At 37.2% G+C, this 24,401-nt stretch overlaps 2 protein-coding genes across 3 annotated transcripts; both read left to right on the plus strand.

Moving 5' to 3' along the window:
- Positions 1-163: 163 nt before the first annotated feature.
- On the plus strand, positions 164-9,315 carry LOC116294672 (cilia- and flagella-associated protein 410). Its single transcript, XM_031702319.1, has 10 exons — positions 164-328; positions 444-462; positions 679-725; positions 1,310-1,347; positions 5,720-5,905; positions 6,322-6,431; positions 7,107-7,161; positions 7,918-7,987; positions 8,114-8,240; positions 8,427-9,315. Exons 1-10 carry the CDS (start codon positions 249-251, stop codon positions 8,586-8,588), a joined length of 894 nt encoding a protein of 297 aa, XP_031558179.1. The 5' UTR covers positions 164-248; the 3' UTR covers positions 8,589-9,315.
- Positions 9,316-10,052: 737 nt separating this feature from the next.
- On the plus strand, positions 10,053-23,767 carry LOC116294688 (transcription factor CP2). Of its 2 annotated transcripts, none has more exons than XM_031702336.2 (19): positions 10,053-10,348; positions 11,421-11,510; positions 11,675-11,749; positions 12,066-12,151; positions 13,225-13,292; positions 13,594-13,699; positions 13,906-14,012; positions 14,382-14,421; positions 14,697-14,806; positions 15,486-15,554; positions 16,055-16,096; positions 16,580-16,638; positions 17,348-17,453; positions 18,600-18,693; positions 19,290-19,380; positions 20,138-20,308; positions 21,121-21,160; positions 21,288-21,339; positions 22,027-23,767. In XM_031702336.2, the coding sequence occupies exons 1-19, from the start codon at positions 10,221-10,223 to the stop codon at positions 22,062-22,064; spliced, it is 1,572 nt and encodes a 523-aa protein (XP_031558196.2). In that variant the 5' UTR covers positions 10,053-10,220; the 3' UTR covers positions 22,065-23,767. The 2 variants fall into 2 exon arrangements, with proteins under 2 accessions (XP_031558196.2, XP_031558197.2); XM_031702337.2 differs by having other exon boundaries at positions 17,348-17,447.
- The last annotated feature ends 634 nt before the right edge of the window (positions 23,768-24,401 follow it).

Genomic DNA, 24,401 nt, shown 5'->3' on the forward strand with positions numbered 1-24,401 from the left:
CGGAGATTCTTCGTATGACACTCAATGTTTTAGACTATGCTTCGTAAACCAATCACATTGTTCGGAATATCTCGATATGGCACTCGATGGTGTCAATACACTATCGGAAAGCTATCGGAATAGAAGCCGGTCACAATTAATTTTAGTCAGCGGTATCCTTCATTTAAAAAAAATGGCGGAAAATAAATGAAGTTTACGGTTACAAACAATATTCTCGAAATTTTGGGTCTCTTTATCAAGATTTTATTATGTCTTCTCTTACAAAGAAACAAATTCTATCAAGGGGACGAGCCAAGACTCTTGAGTCGGTGAAAAACTTAAATTTATGGTGAGTTTTTTGAGTGAACCCCTTCGAAGAGAAGGACGCCATATTGGTTGCTACGTGAAATGACATTTATGATTCCTTTCGTTTTTTTTAAGATTAATTTCTTTTTTATTTACAGGGGGAGTAATTTATCAGATGTAAGTGGTTAGTGTAATTCTGTTGTCTTTGGTCGTTCTCAACTCTCGCATAAAGTGCTTGTTAACAAATCACAAATAAACTTTAAAATTTCATACAGACTGACTTTTGAAATAGGCTTACTGGTTAGGTAACGTGAACTAGATCTACTTATCTTACACTGCATGCAATTTGCAGATAAATTATTAAATCAAAATGTCATATTTGTACTTAAACAGGTGTCCGTGGTTAGTGAACTACCAAATGTTGAAGTTTTGAGCTTAAGGTTAGTGGTATTTATATGAAAAGGAACTTTATTATAGTTTGCATTGAATAGAGAAAAAATGTAAGCTACATTTTGGTGGGTATTTTGTTCTTATGCAAAGCCTTGAGCTTAAGATCAGAATAGTATTGGCATACTGGATCACAACATTTTTGGGTTATGTTGCAAGTTTGTGTAGGGATCAGGTGACAGGGGGAGGGGGGGAGGGTGGGGATCGAATTAATACATGTTCATTTATTTATAGGTAGGTCTACGAGTTTACATTTTACAAAATACTATGAATGCCAGGGCTGGCTGTGCATTGTATGACTATTAGATAATAACCCTGTCATATGGCATAACTATTTCTGTCTGTGGTTTCTTACTTAATCTACAATGTATACATAATAACTATTAATATACCTTCAATAGTCTCTCATAATTTGTATATATATTATTTATGTACATGTAAGAAAATTTGATTGAAGTATTAAACATATTCATACCCAATTATACCTTTTTCATCTTTATCATTTATCAGAGCTATTACATGGGTCATAGTAAAAAACATTTTAAGTTAAGAAATTTCAATTTTTTTTTCTTCCTAGTGTGAATAGCATATCAAGCCTGAAAGATTTTGCATATTGTAAGTAGAAGTCTTAATAAAAGCTATAAGACAGTATACATTTTAATATATAGTCTTAATATAAAAGCTATAAGACAGTGTGTGATAAAAATATGTAGACTTAAATTAGATAGATATAGATACAGTACCACCACAAAAATGCTTGCATGTTTTAAAAAGCTTCCATTAATGCATGGTCTGCATATTATATGCACAAAAATGTATAGATCCATAGACTGAGAGAAGCTTTGAAGTACTGTGGGTGTTCAAATTTAGGAGGTGCACTACTTATATTATTTATTGTCCATAAATTGTTGTTCATTTGACCACTTCCTTAAAATCAGGCCTGTAACTCTTTAACATTAAATATGGAACTCCTGATTTTTAAAGCTAGTAGGGATTTTGGAATTATAATTAAATATATGCTTTGCCCCATCAACTGACAGCGGCCTTGTTAGATGGCAGGAACATACAATCATTTTACATAAGAAATATTGTCGAAGCTCACTCCTTATGGATCTATCCCGTCGAGAGCTGTGTTCAGAACACTGAGAAGACCGAGTCTGGTGACTGTTCCTATGAATAAGTACTTATTCGTTTTATTTCTTTTAATTTCCAATGATATACAATTTAATCCTGGTCCAGTCAACAAGAAGAAGTGCACTATTTGTGAGAAAACTATAAGAAGGAATCAACAAGATATTGGATGTGATGGCTGCCTGCAGAAGTTCCACTTGAAATGTGCGACTTTAAGTTATACTGGTCGAAAGAAAAATCCCAAGCCAGTGGAATGGAGGTGTTTTAACTGCGTATTTCCTTTTAGTGATTCTTTCATGGAGGAAATTGTACAAGATTCTTCTACAATTAATATTCATAACCAAGAAGTACAATATTCAAATTCATCTCAAGATTCATTTGTGGACTCCCAACCTCGCATCATCACCTCTAGACAAAAGGATAGTCGCGGCCTTCTGATCCTGCATTTAAATGTGAACAGCTTGCAAAATAAATTTGAAGAACTGGAAACTCTAATTCAACATGATTTTCGAGCGCAAGTAGCATTGTTGACAGAAACCAAAATAGACTCTTCGTATCCCAACAGCCAGTTTAAAATAGAAGGATATAATATGTATCGCAACGACCGAACCAAAGGAGGCGGAGGGATTATGGCTTACTTTTCTTCTAATCTACCATCAAAGAAATTAAAACTACCAAGAAAATTCACCACAATTGAATCTCTTGCAATCGAATCTAAGTTTGGCAGTCATGATGTGGTTGTGCTGTTAATATACAGACCTCCAAAGGCGTCTGGCCAAGACTACTACCTTCGACTGGAAAAAGAACTTCACGATATTGTTACATGGGCGTCCCTTCAGAAGCAGTTTATTGTCATTACTGGCGATCTGAACCTGGATCGACTAAGACCAAACACTAGGGAAGGAAAGATTCTGTGTGATTTGGAAGATGTATTGGGACTCACCTCATTAATAAATCAGCCAACCAGAATTACCGAGAACAGTCAGACACTGCTCGATGTCATCCTTACTAACAAACCTCATCTCTTCAAGGAGAGTGGAATTTATAACCCTGGAATCAGTGATCATTCACTGGTATATAGTCTTATGACTGAAGCCGCTATTCGTCATCCTAGTAAAACCATCTCCTTCAGGTCTTTCAAGAACATCAATGTGGACGATTTTCATCAGGACTTGCAAGCTGCACCATGGCATGTCGGGGAGATATTTGAGTCAGTAGATGACCAGTATTCGTACTGGAACACCCTGTTTAATAACATCTTACAAGATCATGCACCCCTTAAAAGGATGAAAGTCAGAGCCAAGGACGTGCCCTACATGACTACAGAATGGAAACGTGCTATAAGAAAAAAACGCAGATACGCAAAAGAATTTGCAAGGAATCCCACGAACGAAAATTATAGAGAGAGAAATAAATGGAGAAACATAGCCACCAAGCTTCGACGCAAGGCGATAAAGGAATACTGGAAAGTAAAGACGGAAGACTTCAATAAGAATCCCAGAGAGTTCTACAAAGTATTTAGGCCGTTTATCGATAGTAAGAGCCAAGGAACTGATAACGGTGTGATTAACTTGGAAGTCGATGGAAACATCATGAAAGATCAAACCCAAGTAGCTAATCATTTCGCAGACTATTTTGCTACAGTGGCCAATGAAATTGGTGATAGACAAACGCTCTCGCTCGCACAAGAACAACTAAAAGATCACGTCAGCGTGCAGACTATAAAAGACAACAAAAGAGTGGTCAATGGCCCGGCATTCGAGTTCAGCGAAATCAACGAAGCTGAGGTTACCAAAGCACTCAATGCATTGAATCCTAAGAAAAGTATGGGACATGACTTAATACCCCCCCAGGTTCTTAAGATGGCAAGTGATGTACTAGCTCCTTCACTAACCAGCATATTCAATGCATGCATCAAGTCCAAGTGCTGGCCCTTAGAATGGAAGAAAGGTATTTGGGTACCTGTCTTCAAGAAAGATGATCACTTAGATGTCAAGAACTATAGACCAATAACATTGTTGAGTGCCATAGACAAAGTCTTTGAGCAGCTTATAAGCAATCAAGTATCAAACTTTATGGAGCCTCGTCTCTGTAAGACCATGACTGCCTACCGAAAAGGTCACAGCTGCGAAACAACGCTAATTGCCCTGGTAGAAGATTGGAAGAAAGCTGTGGATGATAAGGGCACTGTAGGGGTGCTTTCAACCGATATGTCTAAAGCTTTTGATTCCCTACACCATCCCTTATTATTGAGTAAACTGGAAGCTTATGGATTCTCTGCTGATGCTACTTCTTTACTGCGATCTTACTTCCTTGAAAGACAATGCAAAGTGTGTATCACTACATCCTCATCAAGTAAGTGGGTCGAGGTCGAAAGAGGTTGTCCACAAGGGTCCAATCTTGGTCCATTGTTATGGAATGTTTTTCAGAATGATTTACCATTCAGTGTCAACAAGGGAAAACTGATGATGTATGCTGACGACCATCAACTCTATTCCACCGGGAAGAATGTCAGGCAAGTTCAAGATACTCTTAACGAAGAGGGCAAATCTATATCTGACTGGTACCAGGTTAATCAGCTGAAAGGTAACCTTACGAAATATCAAGTGCTGAGCATTGGTTCCAAACAACAGGATAAAGTACTGGACGTCACAATGATGAACACAAGCATCAAGCAAGACAAAGTGCTGAAAATACTTGGAGTATCCATTGATGAGAACATGGATTTCAGTCATCATGTTAGCTCAGTGTGTAAAAGAGCTGCCAAGAGAGTCGGTGTCCTAACTCGTCTTCGTAACATGTTACCTGTAAAAGCAAAGCTAAAGATATACAAGACTGCCATACTGCCAATACTGACCTACTGTCACACAGTATGGCATCATTGTCGTGCTTCGGATAGGAGAAAGTTGGAGCGTGTTCAGGAGCGAGCCCTAAGATCTGTGTACCGTAATAGGACTAGTGATTATGCAACACTTTTGAAATGGGCTAACCTAAGTACTCTGAACGATCGTAGATTACAAGATATAGCTATACTTATGTATAAAGTTAAAAATCGTTTAAGCCCTTCCTATGTTACTGACTTATTTAATCAGTCCAGTTGCAGATATAATCTTAGGAATTCTGACTTCATCATACCAAGATTTAATACAGTCAATTTCGGAAAACACAGCATAAGATATCTCGGACCAGTCTTATGGTCTAAGCTTAAGAGGAACGTTAAGTCATTAGATACCCTAAGTAAATTTAAAAGACACATAAGAACACTTAACTTAGGTGACCTCATGAGTGATAATTGCCAAAACTGCCTCTTATGCGCTACCTAGTAAGCGTATCGATCTGAGTATCGAACACATGTAAATTAGGATCAGTTGGGGGTGGGAATTATCTTACAGTTACTATGGGGTCGGTGGGGTAAGGATTTAGCTTGTAGTTTACACAAAAGTGTAAGAATAATGGGTATATTTAGTCGGAGGGGTGGGATATTACCGTAAATTAGATAATTGTAAATATCATATAGGGGTTGTTTTAAGGGTTGGAAACATGGGATAAGATTTTTATTGGTTTTATAGGGTTCTAGATAGGTGTCCCCAATTAGTTTATTTAAATAAGCTAGAACGACATGACACAGTAATAAAGTTTATTATTATTATTATTATAAGAAAGAACTTAATTCCCAAGAGCAAAGAGATTTTATTGATCTTCCACCTAACCACAGGCAGTCCAAGCTGCATTATGGGCACCAGCACGTGATGGGGCAAAGCCTCTATTTCATGTAATTTAATTTAATTGCTATTGATTAATTGGTATATATATGACTTTTGAACACTTCTACATTAATTGTGTTTTATTGGTGCAGGTCCAAGACTAAAGGAGCTCTATTTACGCAAAAACTGCATAAATGACTTAAATGAGATAGGTTTTTTAAAGAAGCTTCCAAAACTTCGGGTACTATGGTTATCAGACAATCCATGTGCAGAAGGGCCCAATTATCGTCTGACTGTCATCAAGAACTTACCAAAGTTGATTCGCTTAGATAATGTTGGTAAGAAGCTCAGGAATGACTGAATATATATTATACAGTAATGATGTGATTCATGAATACAAAATGTTAAAAGGAACAGACCTTAAGTCATTTAATACAAAAGTTATACCAGGCCACATGATCCCAGAGAAAAAGTGATGGAAAAACTATGAGAAAATTGATGCAAAAGGCTATAATTATTGATTATTTTTTAAGACACTCAATGCTTGAAACATTTCCAAAAAGAAATTAGCTTAATTCTGATTAAAAAACATTAAATAAAAGTTCACTAATACTCTGAAAGTATTGCGAACAAAAGTGCTATTATGAGCAGATAGAAATTTGCTTTTGAAATTAGAGTTAAGAACTACAACTATGTGTACAGTATTTCTAATGGACATATAAATTAATCCATGTTTTGATGTTTTGGTTATAAGCTATCGATGAAAGTGAAGTATCTTCAGCATCAGCTACAGGAGATGATATTGCTACGCCCGTTGATTTACCTGATTATCCAGACCTTGGTGATACTATGGCTTCTACTATGGTAGTACTACACTCTGTTTTTATAAAAATAATTAATAACAGTTAAAGTATAATATTTTGCTTCAATGTTTGCTTGACATGAAGAAACAGAAAATGATGCACATTCATGATGTGTGGGGGCTATGATTTATAGCGTGACCTGCAAAATCATGACCGGCAATAATGTAATCACATCAATTTAATTATGCACAGCCTCTGTATGTTAAACTGCTCATTTTCTCCCTGGTTTTACCAAATATAAGGATTGTAAATGTTAAGCTGATTTGACAGCAAAAAGCCTGTGCATTGAAGTATGTGAATACTTTATATGTGGTCATGTACTTTTGCAGGTTGCACTGTAAACATGTAGGAATCAGCAGAACATGAAAGACATGTTAGCCAAAGAAGCACTGCTATTGATTATCAATGTCAGCCAATCAGGATCAAGGAAAAATTCTAACCATACATTTACTTGTCATAAAAAGGTTGAACAAGTGCTAAGATAGTCTCCCCCACAGCCGCTTTCAGTGTCGTCACGCAATGCTTTCTCCCCTGAGTAGGGGAGAAAGCCTTGCGTGATGACACTGAAAGCGGCTGTGGGGGAGACTAGTGCTAAGAGTACACACACATAATATTCAATTTATGTTTGAAACTTATTTTAAAAAAAGATATTAATTTTATCTGATTTTCATATCAGGGAAGTACAAAAAGCAGTCAGAGTCTGAAGAGAAGTAATTCCAAAGACTCAACAGGTAAGGAAACCATTTTACTACTGTTTTCATTGCAAGGCACAATCAAGACAACAGTTAGTGACCAAGAAATTGGACAATATAACACTGATGTCATCAATCAGAGTGTAATGTAAATTTGTCTGATTGACAGTTGTCTGATTTCCCTGTCGCAGCTTGTTCCAATCAGCACTAGCAATGAAAACACCAAAAATAATTTTATAATTATTAACATAATTAAGAGATTGATCAATCATATTTTTAAAAAAACACTAATTTATTTGCATCTGAGTGCGAAAGGAGATATTGAGGTTAGCCCTATCATGAATTTCTCCTAGGATCAAATTAGAATTTAGTAGTTGGTTTTTGCGGAGCGAGGAAACCGCTGAACCCGGAAAACCCTTGAAGCACAGGAGAGAACCAACAAACAACTCAACTCACATACGACACCAAGCTCGTGGGGACTCGAACCTGGGCCTACGCCACCCGTGCTTCCCAAATATATGTTTTTTTATATTTTTAAAAAATTATATAAAACATGTTTGTCAATTAATTAGCTGATAATTCTGAGGATGAGAAAAAAACTGGATCGCGTTTCGTAGCTGCATAAACAGTACATCTTTTAGGAAACATTTTACCAAGATGGTGTATATTTCTTCCCACAATGCACTGTTATGCAAACTCAACCATTTTTTTTCCTCATAGCTTGGAATGGCTAATGCTTAGCCTATCTTCATTCATTAGATTCACTAAAGTTTTTGCTCTTTTATTCCCACTTAGACCAATGTGTACCTTCCATCAGTACCAATCAACAGGAGGTTACAAGGGCAAGTTTGGTAGATGAAACAAAGTAAGCACTTTGACACTAATAAGCACAGTGTTCAAGATCTACTTGTGACGTCATTATTACACCGTCAATAACACAAGCTAAGATAACCATGGCTAATTTATATTATCTTGCATTATTGTTCATTAGTAAACTGAGAGCAGAATTGGGAATTAAACCTCTTGTACTAGATGAACCAAAAGAAAAGCCTAGTGCTATCAAGACTTTACCAGATAGCAGATCTTCATCAGTCTCACCTACACCAACAGATACTAGGGTATGCATATGTCTGCAGTGATAGATCCATAGGATCAGATTTCAAGGGGGTGGCTGTCACTTAGAAAGGCAAACGGTTCAGGGATGGTCATGTACGTCACAATCCACCTTGCTCCACTTTTCCGGACATACCCTTGAGTTGAACTACAACAATATTAACTAACTTATATTTCTTTGCATTTCATAGAACTCCAATATTCTTTCAGCTGTCCTTTCCTTACTTAAAGAACTTGACGAAGGAAGTCTTGAAGCAGTTAGAAATGAGATTGATACCAGACTAGAAGAATTTAATAAGGAAGAAAGCTGCACTTCTAGCAAGCCTATGATTGAAGAGGTCTTGGCTGACTAGCAGGATGGGATTTGTTTTTATTTGACAAAACATAAAAATTAAGATTTATTAGTAACCAACAACAATGTACTAACTAAAGTATATGTATTCTGGAAAGATGTTTTGTATATAAATCAAAAAAAGGACATTTATTCCTTGAGGTTCCATAAATGGGGTTTGATTCTGAAGATCATGGTCATTGGTGGATGGAATGGGATTCATGACATTTCAGGGCTCAAAATCAGCAACTAGCAAAGTACTAGTCCTTTTCTTAACTTTGCTAGATAAAAAAAATATGCTAGCAAACATTTGCAAGTAAACGTTTCCTAAATCTGACTAAGTTTTTTTTATTAGAATCAGAAATTCAATTGTTTAAGGCGTGATTACGCACAGAGCAGTTTTCTTGTCTCGTAACGGCGTTACAACACAAGTTGCATGGAGCATTGCAGCATGTAACCTACAGCACAATTTTAAAAATGTTGTGAGACAAGTTGCAGCAATTGTTGCAAAAAGTTAGAATTCGTTTCTACTTTTGGTAATGATTAGGTCTCCGTCACTGTGTAGACACTCTTGCAACTTGTGTGGCAAAGCTCTTGCGAGACAAGTTGCAGAGAAAGTTGCTCCATGTAATTATTGCACCTTTAATCGCTAATGGACAAAAAGGTTAATTTTGACCCCTGCATTTATATGTAGCAATGCACTGTAAATATTTGAATCTTATCAAAATGAATGTACATCTTGATCTGTAGTTTTTGTTTATAGTTCTGTTGTTTGGTAACTTTATTTAGGCTTAATTCTTGGAGTGACTTGTGAACCATAATTAATATAAAAAACATTAATTTCCAATTTGATTTCTAAATATAAGTTAAAACACTGTAGATAGTGCATACACATTGTTTAGTCCATTATCTCAAAGCCTAGAAATTATAAACTCCCCCCAACTCTTGCATTTCAAAGCTAAAACCCATGGAATTCAACACAAGTTTTTCTAATTACTGGGATAAAGATACCCTGCAATCCTAAATTAATTTCCCTTAGTTTATATTGTAGTTGGGGGGGGGGGGGGGGGGAGGTGTGGATTCGATAAAATTTGTAACCCCCTTTGATATTTTTCAATACAAATGTACCCCATCCATCATCATCTAGAAAAGTGTAGCTCAACTTAAAATCATTTGTATTGCCTAAAAAACCTAAAACTGTACCCCTCTACATTTTGCCATTACAAAAAATGTACCCCCAATTTCAACTGATTTGGAAAATTGTACCCTGCTGCAAATTCAACACCCTACCCCTACTGCAAACAGGGTAGGTTAACTCTTCCCTGCTAGCAGTCTCCCTTGTTAGCGATACTTGGCAGATTTTATTTTATTATACAGGGGAACCACTCCCAAATATAAATACTATTGTGGGCTCCCTGTGTTATGTTTGGGTTTCCTGTGCGATTCGTTCCTAATCCCTCATGTCAAGGTCCACGTGCTCGGTCATTGACAAATTCCTTGTGCCAGTTGGTCGATGGAAGAAGTTGTTTTGCTTTCGTTTTCATCACATGTAGCGCTCTTTTCTTTCTTCCACAAGGTCCAAAACTAAGCGTTTCCGCCTCTCCAATGCTCATGGAACTCTTTGAATCCTATTAATGCTTGTCTACAGTTCAAAATGGCTGGTAATCCAAGCTGGAACATGGACGATCTCAATGTGGAGGGTGGACTGTCAACTGATTTATTCAACCTTTCTGGATTAGGAAATGATATTAGTAGTGCTGACCCAGGGGCTTACAAAATGAGGTTTGTCCGCATTTAATAGGTGTTTTCAAATGTTGTGAAAGTTATTTTTGTTCAATTTAAGTAATATAAGCTTAAGATTTTTAAAATGTACATTTTTTAAATTAATAAACACACAGATAGTTTTGGTAAACATATTTACCAAATTATGGAATATTTGGCTTATGTCTGTTCTTCGCCCGAGGGAAAAATAATTTTACCTGAATTAACGAACTGTATAGTTCGTGCTCTTTGGCCAGATTTCGCTATATGGATTTCGCAAGTTTAATACTAGTAAGCTATTTGTGTTGAAAAGCGTATAGAACTGGGAGAAAAAATGTCATTGCCTTAGAAAATTCAACTGTACATGTAAAGCACATACAGTACATTAAGCTGTTGTTTGTTGGATTAATTCGATCATCATTGCTAACGAGAGAATGATATAGAGATTATAAAGATGTCAGTGTTTTTGAGTATGAAAGAAAAATCGTGCGGACACAGGAAACTCAGAAAAAATTCCTAAGTTACAGATGTGGCATTTGAACACGTTTTTCCAAATGTGATTTTTTTTTTGTGAGATTTAAAAACTGTCAATCTTGCATTTGACTATCACTAATTGACTAGTATTGATTTATCTTGGTCTTATGGTCTTTTATAAATGTGTTTTTTTAACTTGTTGTTCAAAGGCATGTCATCAATTTTTCTATACAAATATTCCAATTGTCTAAATGTTTGTTTTTATAATGGTTAGAACTATTAGTATTGTTATTTATTTTACAGTAATGTAGTTGGTATATAACTCAATAGTTGCCTTTCAGGCACGGTAGATTAGTTCCTCACGCGTATATTATAATATTATAAGCGAGTAAAATCAAGTTTCATATCCATTGCTTTATCAATTGTAGGATATATATTACCCAACCCCTTCCCCTATCCTAGCCTCTGTATATTATGACTGGTATTGGTGTTTCATAAAAATTCCTCTTAGATGCATGAAATATTGCCGGTAGACTTCTTGACTATTTGTATGTTCCTATCATTAAACTGTTGATTTTCTAAAATTGATTTTCTTTAATTAATTTTATACCACCTACAGTGAAGTGCTCGATTTACCCATTTTCAAGGAAAATTCCCCTGTGTTTGGAGACCTGGCAGACACAACATCCGACAACCATCAAATTCAGCCGTAAGTTTTGCTATGAGTCAGGAAGTTTGGTCAGAGCAACTGAACAAATTAACATTCCAATGTTGTAATGCAACATCATTCAGAAAGGAACTTCTAGTTTGATGTAAGGTGATCCAAAATTATTATTTTTTATTTTTAGTCCTTTATCTGTTTATTTTTAACAGTGTTGTAAAGCAAGAGAAACACATGATTTCCTGCAACCATTCCAGTACTCCAAACAAAACTGCTCGCCTGTTTGAGTAAGTCAATAAAGTAAAATGGGAATTGCATATCATCAAGCGATTGTTTCTCCAAAAAAGCCATCTGCATGTTTCATGTTGCTTATTAAGCTTGAAACATATTTTTATTCATATTAAAATTAAAATAATGTAGGAGATTATGGCAGTGCAGAAACATGCAGATTTGATGTTTATGAAACGTTTATAAATTATATTGTTGTGACCTTTTGCTGATGGTATTCGCATCACCCATAGTGCATTTTGGGTTTGGTTAATTTAATATGCAGCAAAAGGCTTACCAACCAAAAATAAAAATATAGCTGTATACTATCATTAGTTCCTGCAGCTTTTATCATACATTGGCTGCACCAACAGCACCTGGAAAGAAGATGGGAGAAGACACTTTGACATACCTGAATCAAGGTCAGTTTTGAGAGCTTGTTTATTTGCTGCTAGTTCAGTTGTTTTCGGTTTCTCAACCTCAGCATACCAATTGGTGTACAGCTAGTGTAGTTACTGTACATAATATTTTGTTTAATATGCAAGAGAAATTCTATCAGAGTATGGAGGACACTTATTTCAATTTTCAATAATGGCAACAGTCAAACTTATCCTGTACCTCCTTGATGGGATGCCAGTCCATCACATGTTACCAACCATGACTAGCCCCGTACCCCCTTGATGGGATGCCAGTCCATCACATGTTACCACCCATGACTAGCCCTGTACCCCCTTGATGGGATGCCAGTCCATCACATGTAACCACTCATGACTAGCCCTGTACCCCCTTGATGGGATGCCAGTCCATCACATGTTACCAATCATGACTAGCCCTGTACCCCCTTGATGAGATGCCAGACCATCACATGTTGCCACTCAGGACTAGCCCTTTACCCCCTTGATGGGATGCCAGTCCATCACATGTTACCACTCATGACTAGCCCTGTACCCCCTTGATGGGATGCCAGTCCATCACCTGTTACCACATATGACTAGCCCTGTACCCCCTTGATGGGATGCCAGTTCATCACATGTTACTGCCTATGACTAGCCCTGTACCCCCTTGATGGGATGCCAGTCCACATGTTACCACTCATGACTAGCCCTGTACCCCCTTGATGGGATGCCAGTACATCACATGTTACCACCCATGACTAGCCCTTTACCCCTTGATGGGATGCCAGTCCATCACATGTTACCACCCATGACTAGCCCTGTACCCCCCTGATGGGATGCCAGTCCATCACATGTTACCACCCATGACTTGCCCTGTACCCCCTTGATGGGATGCCAGTCAATTGGTGCCACACCTGTCCCCTATATGGTATCCCTTTTCTCCCTTCATTGCATAGTGAGCCATATATGAAGAATTGCTGTAGTAGCATTTTTAGAACCTCCCCATTTTAGAATCCTGGATCTGCCACTGGAATCCCTTTTCTTTTTTGAACATTTATTGGTCATTTGCCCATGAACCTTTTGTGTGGGTGTGTTTGTAGGTCAGTCATATCTTGTGGAACTCAAGTACCTTGGTGATTTGTCAAGATTTGAAGGCTGCTTGATAAAGGTATGATTAGAGCTAGAGCGAGCATCATTATAGATAAGTGTAAACCAGACACTATTAACTCTCATTGCTTGATTTAAAAATAACTGTGCATTCCATTGTAAAGGAATTACAGTTAATCAAGTGTAGCACATATCTCTCCCTGTCCCTCCATTCTCCCTTCTTTCCCTCTTTCCTCTTTCTCTCCATTCTCTTTCTCTCCATCCTCTTTCTCCCCTCTTTATCCCTTCAACTCACTCCCTTCCCCTTCACCCTTTCTTTCCCTTCCTCTCCCCACTAATCTAATACTTGCTTTTTGTCACAGAGCAAAGTAAAACTGACTTTCTATGAAAGAAAAGTTCAAAGACAAGAAGCAGAAAAATTTGAAGAATGGAGAAACAACAGACCTCTGGAAAGGATATTAGAAATTGGTATTAAGCTAAATTTTTTTTTTCAATAATTACCATTATTGAGTGATGTATTGAATCAGATGTATTGTGACCTTATTTTATGTTCTCTCTTTTTTATTTAGTTTTTTTTTTTTTGTATATATGTTCTTATTTATAATGGATTTAGTCTGATTTAAAAATTTCAGACATCGCTACAAAATGCAAACAGTGTTGAATTTTTTGTTTAGATGTTCCGATGTCCAATGGGTTAAGCAACATCAGAAGTGAAGGCCATAGCACTAATGCATACACATTTGAATGGAATCCAGAGAAAGACACTAAGTTATATATCATAGTAAGTGAGAATGATGATTATAAAAATGTTGGCACTAAAGTTGCTCCATTTTATATTATTAAATAACTGTTATAAATCTCGCGTTCTGATTGGTAGGGAGCATGTGCTTTATGAGAGCACTCAGCATGCACACAAAGTTTCCGTTGTGTCATTCCTATCTAAAATAACGGTTATTGTAATTTGTATTTTATAAAAGAAATTAAAAAATTGCTTTCTTTGCAGTGTGGAGTTACAAAGCACTTGGGGATTGGCAGAAAACTTGAGAAGTGTCCTAATGCTTCTCTCGTGTTCTGCCAACCCCCATGTGCTTTATAACAGCGTTTTCTGTTTTTTCATTTTTGTTTATTTATTTTTGATTCTATTTTCCAGATCAATTGTGTCAGCTCAGAGTTCACCAAAGGAAAAAGTGGTAGGTCAATTCAGTTCACATTATCTGCTAAGGGGTTTGATTTAATTTTTTTTTTTTTTTTGGTTCTCTAGTTTACTTTCTGTTAACAATAAACAGTCAACATCCCTAAGAAAAATTCAATTAGCACCAGTGACTAAAACACCCAGCTGGCATAAGTTTTTTTGTTTGTTCTTTCATTCATTTGTTCATTCATTCATTCATTCATTCATTCATTCTTTGTTTGTTCATTGATTTGAATGATTGATTGATTGATTGATTGAATTTTGTATTTTCAGGAGGTGAGAGTGGAGTTCCTTTACAGCTACAGATTGAAACACAGCTCCCAGAGTCTTCATCCAATAATGGTCTAATACACTGTGCATGCTGTCAGATAAAAGTATTCAAGGTAGAGTACATGACTGACTGATTACTACTGCTTTCACCAACAACTCTGGGTTTTGATGTCAAAAAAAAACATGTCACATTCATGCTTTAAACATCTACAACTCCACTATTATAAATCTCACACTCCTAGCCTGCATTCCTTTTTCGAGATGTAGGTATCATTCTGATAATTTTCTTCCCCACATTCCCTTACATCAAAAGGTTGCCAACACATGAAGTTTAAAAGAATGCAGACTCAAAGCGTAACATTATTTGTGGGTGGATTTGTTAGACGTTTTAAGCATGATCATAGCCTGCATAGCAGCACTTTTGGGAGAAGAGGAGGAACCTAACCTCCCCTAACCCCTTACCAAAGCGCCCTTCAAAGGCTATCATGACCATGACATGTTTTTCTGATGTGAGAACCAAATTCGGTGACATCTGTTGTCGTAGGTGTAAAACTGAAAAATAATAGTATTAGCTTAGCCAATCAGAGCACACCATTTTCATTTGTACAATAATAACTCACAAATGTCTCACAAGCGGATTGGTTATTTTTTATCATCAATATTAAGAGGACATTCAAATAAGTCAACCAGCGCGCACTGTTTTGATTGTTTTGATCACTAAAGATGATGTTTTTAATAACTTTTTTGTTCTTATAGATAAAATTATAATTGTTGTCCTTTTTTTCCCCTTAGTCTAAAGGTGCTGACAGAAAACATAAGAATGAAATGCAAAAACTGGAAAACAAATCACAAGATGAAATTGTATGTAATAAACCCTCAATAGACCTCCTCGGATCTGACGTAATGTTTTCCCATTTCAGATCACATTCCCTAGAGTATCATTTCTTTGTTTAAGGTTTGTGCTCGGTTGCACATGAGAAGACACATAAATATGGATACAGCTCAAACAAAAAATCTTATTCTCAAGGGAATGACATGTGGTCTGAAATGGGAAAACATTACCCCAAGCTGAAGAGGACTATTAGAAAACTTCCTATACATACATGTAGCAGTAGATTGATGATTCATGACAACACATGCCCAACAGTTAGGGCAACAGTCCACCAACAGTCTTGTCAGTCAACGTTGGTCTTAAAGTACAAGATTAATGCTCTGGAACAGTAGAGCAAATACCCCACCTTTTAGATGTAACTATTATTTTCCTGAGTTTAATTTCTAGATGCCACAATGTTACTGTAAATATTGTTATTGCTAACAAATCACACTTCAACTGAAGGATTTTGATACTGATCGTTTTATAGGGGCAGTTTCAAATGTCAAACGATGTCACACATCTGAAGGAGGTAGGAAATTTGCATACCTGCTAGTATAAGATCATTTTATAGGGGCAGTTTCAGATGTCAAACGATGTCACACATCTGAAGGAGGTAGTAAATTTGCATACCTGCTAGTATAAGATGTGTATGTTTTATTTTACAATAATTTACAAATTTCTCGTGCATTGATTGCTTATTTTTATCATCAATAAGAGGACAGACAGATAAAGCTGACATCAACAAGCACACGCTCTTGTTTTGATCAGTAGAAATGAGAAGTTCTTATCGTTTTTGTTATTGTAAAAAACAAATTGACATCAGATTTTTATGTGTCTGTCCTCTTATTGACGATAAAGTCAAAGTGGTATGTGCTACGCCTCGTGGATCCACACTACTTTGACAATGTGATCACGCAATAATTATTTATCGTCAATAAGAGGACAGACACATAAAAATCTCATGTCAATTTGTTAAATAGTGTGCTAAATTCTATTTTTCCTCTATTTCCAGAAACCATTAGTGACAGAAGACGATGAAACATGGATGACACCAAAACAAATATCACCTAGGTAACTATGACAACAATCTCTATGGTTACAGGACAATATCACCAATAAACTAAATAACTACTAATGATAGAACATCATTAACAAAGCACTAAATGAATTACCATCATGATCATTACAGAAACTGACAACATCAATATCACCAATTGAAAGCAATTATTACCATGATGGCAAAGCAATATGTTTGGTATATTTATATTAGATTTAAGAAATATAAAGACGTTTTCCATTTTATATACTTCGATCTAAACACACAGGATGCTGCGAGAATACTAGAGAAGCGTAGGAAACTACGATGCGTAGCGGAGTGGTTTCCAGCTTCTTAAGTGCTCTTTCGCCATCTAAAACGAAAACCGTTTCATATCTCCTATTCAAAATAAGGTTTTAAGAAATTCAGAGTGCCCACTAAACAAAATGGGAGCGTTCTAGATACTCTCATCTAAAATCATCTCAAAGAGTATTTATACCAATCAAAACACGCGAAACAACTATTGTTATTTTTAAATAGATCTATATAATTGATTTAGGTATCATGTGTGATCAACTCGATCTCAGAATCAGACGACCATATGTTAGATAACTCTTCGTGTTTAATGCGTCTTTACCCTCTAAAAATAAAATAACGGCAACAAACACTTTGGTAACCAAATATTTATTAGGATAACCACAGAAAACAGGCATCCATTTTGTTTGATTTAATTATTGTTTTTAGGTCCATTGCCGTGGCAACCCCTGTGTCGTCACCTGGCTCAGCAAGTTTGTTAAGCACACCAAGTGCAGACTCACAATGTGCTTCAGTTTCGTGCACTCTGGTAAAAGTAAGCATACTATAAAATAACTATTCCCACTGGGAACTCTATGCTCAATGCCTCACATATGAGAAGTTTTTGTGTTTTTTTTCCGGTCCGGTATCCTAAAAAATCGTGCGTTCTGATTGGCTGTTTGAGCAGGTGGTATTTTATCAGTATCTGCCCGCGCTCGCGGTCCGGTAGGCCTTTGCCGCTAAACAAAAGAACAAAACGATTACAAAAACAAGTAAAAAAAAATACGGGAAAAAATAAATAAGTTATTTACCGTCTTATAGTCGGTCCGGATAAGGAAAAACTGTGCCCTCGGTCTTGATAACGGTATATTCAAGACCTTGGGCACAGTTTTTCCCTATCCGGACCTCCTGGCCGGTAAATAACGTATACTGTATATATATATATATTTCTTGAGAGGAATGCGTCCCGAGAGTTACATTTCACACACCCATGGGTGTGGAACGGGCATAAATAATCTACCGTACATAAAATAACTCTACTTGAACCAGTTTGGAGTTTGAATAAAAGACTAGCTAAGCACCCCACCTACCTCCAAGAGACAAAGGATGAAAAAGCTTCCCATTGCAAGCTTAGCTTGCTCACTTCCACCTTGGAAGTCATCTCCCCATAACTTAGTTTCACTCCTAGGCATTGTTTGCGGAAGTTCTCAGTGGGAATATCTTACAGACATATCTATATCCTATCCAACTCTTTCATCTTTTGGGGTTTCATTAGCAAGAAGCATGGGTGGCGTAGCGGTGAGAGTGCTCGCCTCCTACCAATGCGACCTGAGTTCGAGTCCCGTCTGTGAAGGGATATGATATGAATATATTGGGTGTTTTACTCCTGAAGGCCAACACGGTTAAATTCTTTTCAAGTCATATCATCTTGTTCAAATCTCAAATTTCTATGTCAATGGTTGGTAACAAACTTATACTGCGTGAAAGGGATGTTTGGGCAAGAGATAGCAGTTCTTTGTCTTTGTCTTTGTCACTCATCTCTCCCCCCCCCTCTGTAATTTATTCACTGCAATCCTATACAAAATGAATACTTTATTGTCTGTTACCATGAAATTTCAGAAACATGAATTGCGTACCAAATAATTGCCAGCAGTAATAAGCTCTCCATTAATTTGTTTTGTTTTGGGATCTTTTCCGTCAGGAACTCACATCAAAATCATCTGTTGAAGAAACCAGGGCGTGGCTACAAGAGAATCGATTTGCTCACTACCTTAACATGTTCACAAACTTCACTGGTAAACAACAACAACTTTTGGACTTCCATCTTTGACTTACATCTGAATGATTCGGGATCCAATGCACCCCTTTACCGACATGGCCGCCATCTTGAATTCTATCGTTTTATTCAGAACGGAATGCCAAGAGGGCAACTCAGAAAATTTATATTTCGCACAGCTGTCAGGTTGTCTTTTGATATAACTCTACGTTTTTCAATGAGAAGCACATCTAAAAAGCAATTGAATTTGCTGGTAGTTGGAACAATATGCAAAACACCAAGACTTCAAATTATTTGAAAACGTAACACCGCCACTCTATACTTTATAGATGTTCTCTGTGTTTACCTCCTCGGCATCCCATAAAATAAAAGATCGCCGCCGTATCAGTAAAGAGGTCTATTCAATATTGCATTGATTTTGTAGTTTGAAGTAATGTGTTTATAAAATAGTTCTCACATTTTATTGACTTGCATATATTGTGAAGTGAAAAAATCTAAAAAACCTAGTCCGGGAATCGAACCCGGGTCGCATTGGTGAGACACGGGCACCCTCGCCGTTACGTCACCCGCTGCTTCCCGTACTTATTATTGTTTATTTATAATTTGGTATCATAGGTTCTGATCTGCTAAGATTATCGCGAGACGACACAATACAACTACTCGGTCCTGCTGATGGTATTCGATTGCATAATGCTCTTCAATCAAGGTACGTAAGTACACTGCACAATAAGGGCGCAGCACGTCCGTACTGAATGATCTATTTTACAGTCATTCCAAAGGAACTGTTTACAAATTACTTAGGGGAGTGCGCAAATAGCGGCTGCGTAGGAGATTAGTCTTTAAACGCGCGCAACAACATCCAACAAGTCCCAACAACACGCAACATGGTGTTCAAACGCCCAACAATGTTGCGCTCGTTTGCTCGGTTCTTAAACGTGCATGCTGTCTACTATTCACCATTTTCCATACATCGGTTCACTGGACAAACACAAAGCATTCAGTCGAGGTTGCAAGATTCAAGTTTGCATAATCCTTTGAAAGTACGTTGGCGCCACGCTTGAGCGCTTTGTGTTTGACCAGTGAACCAATGTATGGAAAATGGTGAATATTTTTCTACAGGCCATTTCCGAAGTCGTAAAATACCGCTGTGTTCCTTGATTACAGACTTTTGTTCATTTCAGTGTCAAAATATTCTCAAACACCAACAGAAAGATGAAGAATGCATAACTTCAACTGACAATACAAACACTTTGAAATTCCACGGACCTTCACTGGAACACATGAATCTAACCCTAAGCAACAGTTTATGTAATCCCCCTCCCTCCCTCACCACCCTACCCCACCCAACCCTTTAGGGTGCTCCACTGCCATTTTTATTATCGAACTCTGCACCTCTAAATTCTAGCTTATCTTACCTTGGACATCTTACCAGTTTATTGATTCGTTCACGTTTTGTATTATAGAGCAACGCGTCCTTTGCTAACCATATACATCTCCCTGGAATCAACTCAACAAGACTCGGGGATGAAGGAATACCATGGGGTGTACCTAGAGGCTTTAACAGTGGACCACTTGACGAACAAGCTAGCAAAGAAGTGTAGCCTAGCAGACGATCAAATCGTAGCGATATATAGGTGAGGTACAATATGTTAAGGAAGTGTGTTAAACAAACTAGAAGAAGGGTAGAGGGAAGAAATGCTGCGAGAAAGATTTCCACATTGTTTGCTTGTTTGTCCCTTTTTTGTCTGTTTGTTTGTTTGTTTGTTTGTTGTTGTTTTGTTTTGTTTTGTTTTTTGTTCTTGTTTTGTTTTGTTTTGTTTTGTTTTGTTTTTTTTGAAAACAGCAAAGGTAAAGTTACATCATAGACTAAAGATTTCAAAAGATTCAATCTTAGGCCCGTCCACACGAATCCGGATATTTTTGAAACCGCAACTTTTTCTTTGCGGATTGGCCTTCCGTCCACACGTATCCGGCGAATACGGTAGACGAATCCGCAACTTTTTTAATACGGTTTCCAGAGTGGAATTTTTTTAATACCGTGTGAATCCGGCGTTATGTAGATGGTCGAATCCGTATATTTTTGAATACGCTGACGTAACAGTGTCTGATCCAGTGTTTTCCGCGCGTTATATTTAGCGCGGGCTCATAGTCATGCTCAAGTGCGCATGCTCTGTTGACTTAAGATCTTGATAACCGGATACGTATCGGTAGACGGTCTAGAACGATTCGAACACGCTACGTGTGGACGCGATTTTTATTAAATCCGCAACAAAAAAGTTGCGAAATCAAAAATATCCATTAATTTATATAAATATATGATTTAACAAGATATTTGTTATTAGTCCTTGTTATATCAACCAACGTGATCACCATGTCGTATTTTATTCTCTTGAGAATGATTGCAAACTACGTACCTGTTTTTGAATTACTTGTATTGCATTTGCAGGCAAGGCCCGACGGGTATTTACATTTTGGTCGATGACCAGGTAGGACGACCTTCATTGTTAAAACCTCCTTGACTGAAACTAACAAAACTTCCAAAATCCCAAAAGAATTCCCAAACCTTTTGCAGTCAAAGTCTAAAAAAGTCCTTGTAACTACTTTGTTCTGCAGATGATCAGAAACTTCGGCGATGAAGCTCACTTCGTATTACAACTGTTAAGAGGTAAGCTCTCTTGGGTTTTAGAGAGTTTCTTACCGGGTAAAACTTGGCAAGCCTGTTCCTGCGATGAAGTCATACTCGATCCAGTTACCATTTTGAATTACATGATCGGAAAAGGGTTGTTTGTTATTGTAATCATCGTATTCTGGGAGTTTTTCTAAGTTTTTCGAAATCAAATAATCAAAAAATCAAATAACTGCTTTTTTTTTGACACTTGGTATATGACAAAACACTTATTGACTTGAACTTCCGGAAAGCAACTGTTTCCATCGATCCCAGTCAATAAGTGTTTTAATTGGATAGTACGTGTCATGTTCTAGAAACAATAGTACACAATATAAAACAATACACTACTATACAATATATGCATTGTATTCCACTAGAACATGAACTTATTATCTTCAATGGTTAATACCACGATCATGGCCGCCATGTCTCTGTCATTTGACAGTCTCTTGGGTGTAACGATTGCAAACCTTCAAAGGACCTCTATGTTTTCCCATTTAAACCACGTGTCATTCTCTTGAGAACAATATTCTTTAACCATTAAATAAAGAAATGATACTCTAGAGAATTTTCATGTGTTATGAAATGGGAAAACATTTATGAAACCCAAGCTAAAGGTGTCTCTCGCAATACGACTTAATCATCAGATTTATTGCTTATGGAATCGTACTTTTTCTTTTTCAGAGCGAGATGGCAATACTTATCGAATTATTTTAAAGTAGAGAAAGAAATACAATATTTAAATTATTGCTAAATTTATAGTATATTACCGATGTATGAAATGCACTTACGCTGGGGTTTTGAGAAGAAAAAAGGTAGCGCGCGGCATGTTCACGGTTCACAAGAGCCTTCCCCTGTTAAGCCAATCATAGCGCTGCACCGTCATTGTCACGGAGCGACACATTTCTACCTTATTTTCAAAATTAATAGAGCAGATATCGTTTAACTATGAGAAACGTTACGTTAGAGCAATTTTCGTTTGACTGTGAAAAGCTCACGGCATGAACACTACGGACGTGACACGGCAAGGCATACGGCACCAGACCTTGAATCACATTGCTCGAGAATTTACTCAATCAAATGCCCGAAACACGGCATGAACACGGCGTAAACACCGGTCACAGCAATGTCACGGCACTGCCAGACCAATTACATTGCGCGTGAAAAAATCAGCCAATTAAGGCACACATACAGCACCGACTTTATCACAGTCGTACGAAAACTGCTCTTTGCAAGTGCTGTTCCGTGACCGTGACGGTAACGTGTTCGAGCGTTTTGATTGGCCAGTATTAATTTCTCTCTAGCATGACCGCGCTGTGCAGTGATTTTCATCGTCATTCAAAAAGTACTCTATCTGCTCTAACCTTGTATTGTCTGGTTTGCCTGGCTTGCCTCTAGGCGCCTTACGTTCGTGATAATGGTTTAGGCCGAGGGAACAACGTGCGCACAGTCAGCTGTAGTGATAATAGGCGGCTTAACCTTTTTACTGTTTTGTTGAATTTGGCTGCTCTCACTTCAAGAATTATAATACCATTTGCCTGTTTTTGGTCTTTTCCCGCCAGTTCGCACTAAAATGCAAATGAGACTGTTTTACATCAAGCCTATTAGTATTGCATCACACACTTGACAAAAATTTCAACTTATTATTTTATTTTTGTGATGTTTTGGTTTTCAAAACCGCTACATTTGGCTACTAATGGTCTAATTAAGTATCACTAATAAACCATTAGTAGCTCAGCCTATCAGAGCGCAGGATTTGTGATAGACCATTGGTAGGTTTATACAAATGCTCGGAAACACAACGCTCTGAAAATAAGATAACAATATTGTTCCTCATAAAGCACCATGCTATATATGATACAAGCAGTAGAAGAGTTGCAGCACTTTTAAAAGAAACAATATGCGAATGGAGGCCAAAAAAATATTCCCAAGATGGCGGAGATGACTTCACTTTGTAGACCACTTGCAGTAAAACCATGATACTGACAAACAGTAGTTATTTGATTAATGATTAATAGAGTGATTTTATTTAACCCGTGAAAAAATAGTACGCATGACAGTTAGAAGTAGACTGTAAACCCATTACTTTCTTTTTATCACCTCTAACCATCTTTCTTTCACGGGTTAAATAAAAGCACTATAGTTACTATCACTCAACCAGAACATTCACTACACAGAGAAACACACATGAGACCATTTGTGTCTTGGAGTAATGAATGTTCTGGTTGAACAACTCCCAGTATTAGTTACTAAATAGCTACTATTTCTCAGTATCAACTCTGTTTTCTTGTTTTTACTGCATGTGCTCAACAAGGTGGCTCTTGTTCAGTATGTAATTAGGTAATAATTGAAAGATTTACTTGAAAAACAAATGTAACATTGAAAACTAGAGATAATAAAGTCAGAATACGTCATAACCGCAAAATGTGGTTGGCTATACAAACATACAAAGCATTCCTCATTAGTTCCTTTTATGATTCCCTGAGCCATCTTGAAAGGTAGCCGTGCCTTTGCATCGAAGAGAGACGAACGATGAGCTTTCAATAATAGAGACGTGGATAGTCGCACAAGGTGCTAAAAATGGTCTCTATCATTGCATGCTCACCGTTCGTCTCGCTTCGATGCAAAGGCATGGCTACCTTTCAAGATGGCGCGGGGAACTGTGAAGGGGACTATTGAGCTTCTCTTGTTAGATCAGCCAAGATGGCAGCTGTTTCATCGTTATTTACATCAAGGGACGATTCGGTCACGTTGTTGCACTACAATAATACAATTGGAGTATAATTATTAACGTTTGCATGATGGCGTAATTTGCGAAATTGCTTTCTTATTCAAGTTTGTATTCGGCCTCATGAGAATACTAATACCCCATTCACGCCAAGGCTTAAACATGTTTGGTTTAACTAAACAGGTTTGTATCTATGAGTACTGCACAATATTTGGTGAAATAGTGCATGTAAACTATCCTTTGTCTTGCTCTGACAATATTTTAGAAAGTTTCATTATTTTGTAGGTTTCTAGTTTCTCATTTTTTTTCCTAATGAAAACATAGTTTAACT

Source organism: Actinia tenebrosa, unplaced genomic scaffold (genome assembly GCF_029948245.1).
Source record: "Actinia tenebrosa isolate PJP-AT-01 unplaced genomic scaffold, QUT_ActTen_1.0 PGA_scaffold4__44_contigs__length_22323623, whole genome shotgun sequence".
In the NCBI taxonomy this organism is placed as follows: domain Eukaryota; kingdom Metazoa; phylum Cnidaria; class Anthozoa; order Actiniaria; family Actiniidae; genus Actinia; species Actinia tenebrosa.

Coding starts and splice junctions, on each gene's coding strand:
- LOC116294672 (XM_031702319.1), top strand. CDS start 249: ATGTCTTCTCTTACAAAGAAACAAATTCTATCAAGGGGACGAGCCAAG. Junction 5,906..6,321: donor GATTCGCTTAGATAATGTTG/GTAAGAAGCTCA, acceptor TTTGGTTATAAG/CTATCGATGAAAGTGAAGTA. Junction 7,162..7,917: donor TAATTCCAAAGACTCAACAG/GTAAGGAAACCA, acceptor ATTCCCACTTAG/ACCAATGTGTACCTTCCATC.
- LOC116294688 (XM_031702336.2), top strand. CDS start 10,221: ATGGCTGGTAATCCAAGCTGGAACATGGACGATCTCAATGTGGAGGGT. Junction 11,750..12,065: donor AAAACTGCTCGCCTGTTTGA/GTAAGTCAATAA, acceptor TACTATCATTAG/TTCCTGCAGCTTTTATCATA. Junction 20,309..21,120: donor CAAATCGTAGCGATATATAG/GTGAGGTACAAT, acceptor TTGCATTTGCAG/GCAAGGCCCGACGGGTATTT.